Below are 8,483 nucleotides of genomic sequence, written 5' to 3' on the forward strand. Positions count from 1 at the left end.
TTGATATGAGCCACTTCAATTGCTGTCTGACCCAGATTGGATCAAACACACATGGTAAGCAACCCTTAACAACAGCAAGGCAAAAAACAAAACAAAAACAGAAACAAACAAACAAAAAACAAAGCATTATGTTGCTCTACGGCGGAAGTTCCTAACAATTACATTGGGTCACATCGTCAACCTCTTTATAATCTCAAACTGCATTTTACTCTATCCTCACTCCCAACGAAAAGATTCTTGCATAATGCGATAAATGGTACCACTCATACTGTTGTATACAACCTTGTTTCCAGAGTCCTTTCCTCTATCCCTCAAGAAGAGAGGAGTAGGAGAGAAAGCCTGGCATCGAGGTTGAGTTCTATGTACTGTATGCATTTCATTCACACTTAAAGGAGTTCAGTCACGGCATTTTGAGTTATTCTGCCCATGTACAAAATTAACTTTAAATTGACGGAAATAATAGAGATAATACATGTAATAAACCATAGAGAAACTAGGATGGTTAAGGATTGAGAAGATTAACACGGTTTATACACAATGAACTTGAAAAGAAATATTAGGCTACACTTTTCGGGAAGCACCCACTCATTCAACCCACTCATTCAAAAGATTGCTTTCTGTTTGGAAAATCACCGATCACATTTTACTATACGTATGGGTCATGTAGGGCCAATAAATCCATTTTACTATAAATAACTGACTTGCATAACATTTAAAAGACAATCTTTCCTTTGATCTTGACACTCTGACAATAATATTTCTATGTACAAGTACACGTCTGCAATAAATTTTTCAACACTTCAGGGTAATTAATTCTGCTATATGCCATCAGCAGGCCAGGGACAAATCTGTAGGCCCCCTCACTGTAAATATATCCATGTAGTTATACAAATAATTAATATTTCCTTAAACACTTCTTCAACTGCCGGGGTCGTCTGATTTCTTTTTACTTTTGAGGACGATTGGAACTACGAACAAAGAAACAAAACAAAAATCAGTAAGAAATATAGATAAATGATCAATAACCAAGTACAGTCAGTGTACAATGAAAATGATGGTAAGGTACTCATTTTTTTACAGATATATTATACTATGTTTTGCTTCACAATGCATGCAGCCTACAGTTTATATTATGCTCAGCCTAGACGAACTACATGACACAACTAGTTTTAATCCTGTAATGATTCAATTTAATGCCCTCCTTCCAATAAGCGCCCCCTTTTGAATATGCACCCCTTTTTAATGTGTTTTTTTTTTAATAAGCACCCCTATTCCAATAAGCGTTCCCATTTCAAAAGGGGGCCCCTATTCTAATATCATAATATTACAGTGCCATCAGAGTACCTATCAACTGAGGGTCTTACCGTATTAAAGTTTTGTTTTGAGCATTCAGTTGTTTCTCAAAAAAAGAAATCAGCGCCCTGTCCCAAATAAGCGCCCTGTTGCGAATAAGCGCCCTCCCTTGAGGTACCAAAGGTAATAAGCACCTCGGGTGCTAAATTGAATCACTAAGGTAGTTTGAGAAAGACCACCAGTGCTTGGTTTGTGATTTGTCTTTTTAAATATCTTACTGTTCCACAGCATAAACATGTATGCACACAGTAACAACACTGGTTTATGAACTATTAACTGCAATGTGCTGTTGCTGTAGGGCAGGAATTTGTGAATTTAAAGTTGAGTAAGGGACTTGTCATATGGAGGAAAGTTTTCCCATGTGGTGGGTTGACCTTGGTTACATCCCAAGGCACCCAGGCAAAAGAACTTCAAGTGTGTCATGTCATAATTATACATTGATATTTTTACACCAAAAGCAACAAAATGCATACTGGTCAAATCACAAAGTCGGCGTAACGTGCAGGCTGACCTGATGAACAGTGCCACTCAGTTTGAACTTTCAACTTGACTGGCTTTGTCTCATCTTAAGTATCAGGGACAAGTGGAGACATATAGACCATGTGCAAACCAAGAAAGGCCAAGTTTTGGCACAGTCAGCTGGAACCTTTTTTTTTCATATAAATACTTGACAAAAATAGGTATCTTAAAAAAGATTCTTAACAGTGCAATTCTGTCAATCCATTTTGTTGTAGCATGGGGTTAACTGAACTTACCTATGATAACAATTAGAATAACGATAAAAATGAAGGCAAAGATCAACTTGAGCTGAAAAGGAAGACCAAAAGCAAGATATTAAGACAAAAACCTATTAGTACATATTGTCATAATCATCATCATCAGCTCTTATCGTGTCATGAGAAGCACAAGGCCTTAACATACATAGCGACCTTTTTAAGCGCTGCCACTTCTATGTTGTACTACAATGTACAATGTAGTAAGATATTTGTATTTAGATACAGAATTGAAATAATTTTAACTCCAATCTGGCTTATTCTACATGTACAATAGTCCCTCATTTTGTTCAGAGTCAATCAAGTGGGCATGCATGCAAGCACATGCGAAAATCATTTTGCACAATATGTCAAAGAACTGCAATAGGGTTGGATCTCCTTATGTATGGCAATTTTTGTGGCTACAAGTGCATGTGTGCTCAAACCCATCAACTTACAGTATCTCAAGAAAAATAAGTCTGGCCTGTCAAAGCAGACAATGCAAAATTAACCTTATCAATTGATCAACTACGATGACAATTATTCATCAATCCTGGCTATGCATGTACAAAGAACTCTCACCAACACTTAACACAATCAAGCTGACCTTAAATGTCCTGTGCGGTCATAAAAAGCATTATTTTTTTCCGAGAGGGCATGGTAATGAATATGGTGATCTGATTGGTTTTCAGCTTAGTCTGGATTTTCCTACCTTTGACCACGATCACAGTAATACAAATGCAATGTGTGTGTGGAAAAGCTCAGCAATTAGTATTTATTGGTAATCGTATGAATGTGAGTGCAATTAAGGATTTACACTACAAGACAGTAATATTTGAAAATTCTCTCAAAATTGCACGAGCCTTTGAGCAAGTGCAATTTGAAAGAATTTCCAAAATGTCACGAGTAGTGTAAATCCTTAATCGCTTTAGCTTTCATATGATTACTCATTTATTATAGGGCTGAGAAAATTGCGAACATGCACAGATTAATTTGCACTGCATTGCATATTAAGAATCAACAATAAATTGGCCTGTTCTCAGCCAATCAAGTGACGTAATTTTCTCAGTCATATAATATTTTAGAGGAATGAAAAAACTGTTATTTACCGGCTTAGGGTTGGCTCGTATAGTGAAAAGCTATGACTACACACTTGAAATGCCGCCCTTTGCCTGCAGCCTTGGCAGCAATTTCAACACCTCGGTCACAGTTTTTCACTATTCCCGACCTCCCAGCTGGCTGATAACAGTAATAATGACTCAGAGAAGGCTAATACAAAGTACAAACTACAGACTAGAAACATTAACAATTTTGCGTAACTCTGACAAGCTTTATAGACAGTACTCACTCTGAAATTTTGCCACCATAACTTTCTCTGTAGTCGTCTTGATCCAGATCTAAAGTGTGATGCACTCATCTCAAGATCCTCTGAAGAGACCCAAAAGAGTACAGTATAACTCATTACACTGTAAAAATCTCTGGAGGTGTGTGTTATTATCCAACAGTTTAAAAGCTAAAGTCAACTAACAAAAATGGTCCAAAGGAAAAGCAAGGGATTCATTTTGTAACAAACAGAGTGAGAGGAGAATAAATTACATAATGATTGCACATGCACACATTCATGTACATGTATGTAATTTTATTAAAAGTACAGAATGATAGTTTTTCATCTTTTCTCTCAGTTACTGAATTCTCCCGCTACCCAGGGGTTTCATTAAGGACTGGGCACCAGACAACAGAGGATGATCTTTCCCACCAGGTTTGACCCCCTGGAGAAAAGTTTTTCTTATAAAGAAGTTCAGTTCAAATACATGAAAACCAGTTTCCATCTTGCTGAAAATGTTCTAGAAACCCCTGCTGTCTATCTGAGAGATATCTAAGATTTCACTTCAAAAAATATCCAACTGATAAGACAGCTCTGCATATGTCCTGACAACATCTTTGACAACAATGTTCATGTACCTGCTGCTTGGGTTTTAAATTTCTAGAAACAAGAACGTAACAGCCAACCCAAAACACTACCAGCAAAGTAAACGTAACCATCAAAACATGCAATATACCTGTATATTACATGTATGTATGCACACTGTCAACACCATGCTACATACATTACCTGACTTGTCTTGCAGGTCTTCTAATTTCGCACCCCTGTCAAGGACTTTAGATATATTGCCTTGCATTATTCCCATGACACCTTTAATTTCAGATTTGACTTTGGATATGCCATCCTTCATTGTGGGCTTTGGTTTTATGTGATGGAATCCATCTGGTGCTGCAAAACTTAACAAGACAGAACACAATAAAGGTATTTTAGGAAAATTAATTGCTGATTGAACAGATTTGATTAGTGCAATTTATTACAGGCATACATGTACATGTTTATAATATGGCTAGCTGCGCTAGCATGCAATATAAATCAAATTCTGTGTTGTCATTGGCTACCTGAGTGGGCAAGATGTTCAACTTACATGTATCTCACCCATTCAGGATTACAGTAGCTCCTGTTTCCTGCAAGAAAATGTTATTATTTACATGTATGCTATAGAAAAAAATCACTAAGTCTTGTTGATCAAGCTTACAATTTTGGTCATGAAGGCAAGATATTGCCCTAGACAAAAAATATCCATCTTAACCTCATGCTTGGTCAATAACCCATATGTTCTAATCAACACTTTCAAAATTATCCATTATACATGAGCAACCAAATTATATCAATTTATTGACGTCAAAAAGACACCATTTGTGTTAAATAAATAGAGCTTAATAGTTACCCTCTAAATCTCTATAGAACTCTATATAATTTTTCAATAGTTAATAAATGTATCATTCGATGCATTTTTTTTTCTTCCCTTTCATTGGCCAAGAACCAACGACATGACCTGCAAATAACTGCCTACAAATAATGGTCCACTCATGCAAAGTACTGTCTAGATGTGTTTTACTGCAAATGATATTCTGCTCATGCAAATTACAACCATAATTTCTGGTCAAAATGACAGACTGCTCCCCTGAGCTGCCAGAGAGTGATTTAAATAAGAAAACAAATTTGGTGATCCAATGATAATTAAAAACAATAGACCAATTTCAGTATACTAAAATTCAGCCTAAAACAACAGACGTCTGCATGAGGCTCTGGGGAATACATGTAACTACAGAGTTTGTGAGGTTTACATGTATTCCCAAGAGCCTCGTGCTGAGGTCTACTGTTTTAGGTTGAATTCTAATATATTGAAATTGGCCTATTCTTGAACCTGGTTGTTAGAAAATATAGTTATTTGTTAGTGTCTTGCAGATTGATTATTTGCCTCAGCATTTGGCTTCAGCAAATAACTGATCTGCTCCCCACTGACAAATCACGATATTTTGCTGAACCTCATCCCATAATTGTTAAATATGTGTACATAACGAAAGAATAGCTGCTATTATTCATGCAATTGAGTCTGCAGTCAGTCATCCTTTTGAACAAATGAGGTGAAAGGGTCCTCACAAGGCAGATTTGACCCGATTTGCCTTGTTTGTTTGACAAACCACCGATAACTGGGATAACAACTACAGGTATTGAAGTGGACAAAGAGTTAGTGTGTTGAGATTTGACCCAACAGGCCAGAGTTACAAACTGTCTAGAGACCACTTCAAAAATAAGAACTTCTGACACAAGAGGATCATTCTACTTACATGTTGGAGCCATCTTCATCATCTGAGTCGTCAAGCAAACCTGCCTGTCATAGAAAAAGCATCACTGAGCCACTGATACCCAGCAAGTCTTAGTTTAGTCTTTATGGATCTACATGACTGTACATGTACATGTTGGCTTGGGGGCAAGTGAGAATAAAAAGTTACTTGTTTGGCTGGAACATATACAGTCAACTCCGGATAACTCAAACCCTCGCTAACTCGTATCTCGCGCTAACTCAAACCAAAATCGATTTCCCCTGGATTTCCGTCGTACATTTACTTTAATTTTACCCTTGGTAACTTGAACCCTTGATAACTCGAACCTCCCGCTAACTCGAAGCAATTTTCGTTTACTTCAGATCATTTTCTATATAAGTTTACTCTCAGTAACTCGAACCATATCTGTCAATACGTGACAAGTCAAAACAAACACTGTACTGTACATTTAGTCCAAAACATTAAATTTATTTTGAGGCAAGCGTGTGAAAAAACCTGTACAGTTCACAGTTCCTGGACTTCTCCCTCTTGCTCCCTTTGCTATATTTTTCACATTACATTACATTCCGATTTATAGAGTAATAATATTTATTTAGAGATGTGTTGTTTTATTTTCACTTGAATTCTCTATTCTGCAATTAAATTTGGTTAAAATGTACACTGCACGAAGAGAAAAACATTGAACACCCTTTTTTTCTTTATTTCCAGTCATTTGTTCTCAACTCCTGATAACTCAAACTCCCAATAACTCAAACCTTTTTGAATTTCACTCGAAGGTTCGAGTTATTGGGAGTCGACTGTACATGGCTCAGACTACTGAACAGCTTTAGCTTTAGCCCTGAGTCAGAGGGTAACAGTGCATTGTTTTCTGCAAATGTTAACTCGTCTGATGACTGCCATTGCAACAAATTCTTTTTATGTCTTTGTTGTGCTAAATAACAAATCGATGACTGGTCCCTACATGTAGTTAATTTTGTTTCCCTTGAATCTCAATGTCAACCATTTCCCTCAGGATCAGTCATTAGTTGCTAAATATCAAATGAATCAAACGATAGTACGTGTTTAAACGGTGGTAGGGATCAAACTACAGGTACATGCACTGGCCTGTTCGTGTGCTAATCATTGAAGAAGCTTACAAGTGCATGTTTAAATCCAACCAAAACGATCCGTGAGAGTATGAAAAATGCTGAAGCTACTCAATACACGTACTACAATCGTGAAGTTACTGTAACGGGAAAGTCATAATCAATTTGACGTTTCAAAAACGATCGATCGTTGTGTTCCAGACATTAAAAGAATTAAGTAACCTTATTTTTCTACGCAGTGCTTACCCTTTCAGAAGGTCTTGCAGATCCTCTGTCCTCGCCGTTAACTCGACTAAACTTGGGAGGCATAACTGCTGATTGATTTACATAAAAAGGAACTATTAGTCGTGTTTCCTCGGTATCTCACGTCATGCGCTGAAATATTGGGACTCGGCCATTTTTCAACGATCCACGTGGCAGTCACTAGAGTTCACACCAACGCGACAGAAGCAACAAAATTACCGAAATCACGATCAACTTAGCGAAAAGAGAAACGTTTCTTCTACTTTTTGCTCTACTTAATAGCTTGATTCGCGATTTCACAATTTCGAAAACAAATCTCCAAAGTCAGGACGAAAAATAACAGATTGCACAAAAAAGAGCTAGGTAACCTCTCCCTAGATCAGTGCTTTTCCGTTGGGAGGGATGCTGGGAAACTTGTTCCCACCGAAAAACTTCAGAAATACCAAAGATTCTTACTTTTTGGCATTCGTTAATTCTAAAGTTTTATTTAAACATGTGAAATGGATGTCATATTATTTAAAATACCAAGAAGAATCTAAAACAATGCAATTAGGGAAACTCTACTCTCTATACTCGGGAGGGTCGTTGTTGGTTTGCCTATACCGCGCGCTCATCTCCTTCGACTATGCTTGAATCATTCTCGACCCCAGAGCTCTTCTCTTTTGCGCATGACGGACGGCGAGAAGAGCTCTGGGGAACTGGGCCAGAAAGTCTGTTCTGATTGGTTTATGAGTGAAACAATAAAAACGTTTCTGATTGGTCAATTTATTACGCGCTACTTGTAGTGAATTTACGGGAAAACTTACAGTGCGTGCAGGGAACAGTGAAAGAAATGGACGGAACACCGAAAAAACTGTGCAATCGGAAGGTCAAAATTTGCCGTTGCTGCAATTCTCATTTGTCCAACGTATATGATAGCATAGATTTGTTTGGAAAAACGGCTCAAAGGGAAAATGTGATCGAGAAACTAAAAGAAGTGGGAAAGATCCAGGTGCAAGAGAGCGATGAAGATTTCCTAACAACAAAAATCTGCAGGAAATGTTTCCGAAAGGTCACAGGACTTGCGAAAGCTATCGATGACTTCCGAAACATTTGCTCGCAATCCAAAGAAATCCAGATAGCGGATTTAGATAACGCTCGGCTTAAACGTGGCAGAAAGCCTTCAACACCAACACAAGAACCGCATGGAAAACGAAGGCCTACAGTTCCCACTGAGTTTACGACACGGCACTTTGACACCACCACCTTTACTCCGGCCGATCAAGCGGCTGATGAAGAGTGTAGCTCTGAGTTGAGAGTTCAGATTTCTTCACTTTTCTCCGGCGAGCAAGTTCCTACAAACAGTCGCGATATCCTTGCCTTACCTGTGGTAAGCGCG

At 37.8% G+C, this 8,483-nt stretch overlaps 1 protein-coding gene across 2 annotated transcripts; it reads right to left on the reverse strand.

Moving 5' to 3' along the window:
• Positions 1-597: 597 nt before the first annotated feature.
• Positions 598-7,722, reverse strand: LOC145472375 (vesicle-associated membrane protein 4-like). 2 transcript variants are annotated; one of them, XM_081454960.1, is made up of 6 exons: positions 7,109-7,722; positions 5,781-5,824; positions 4,219-4,385; positions 3,454-3,533; positions 2,109-2,160; positions 598-968 (listed from the first exon to the last, which is right to left on the reverse strand). In XM_081454960.1, the coding sequence occupies exons 1-6, from the start codon at positions 7,169-7,171 to the stop codon at positions 919-921; spliced, it is 456 nt and encodes a 151-aa protein (XP_081311086.1). In that variant the 5' UTR covers positions 7,172-7,722; the 3' UTR covers positions 598-918. The 2 variants fall into 2 exon arrangements, with proteins under 2 accessions (XP_081311086.1, XP_081311081.1); XM_081454955.1 differs by lacking the exons at positions 598-968; positions 2,109-2,160 and having other exon boundaries at positions 2,173-3,533.
• Positions 7,723-8,483: the final 761 nt, after the last annotated feature.

Source organism: Orbicella franksi, chromosome 1 (assembly GCF_964199315.1).
Source record: "Orbicella franksi chromosome 1, jaOrbFran1.1, whole genome shotgun sequence".
NCBI classification, from domain to species: domain Eukaryota; kingdom Metazoa; phylum Cnidaria; class Anthozoa; order Scleractinia; family Merulinidae; genus Orbicella; species Orbicella franksi.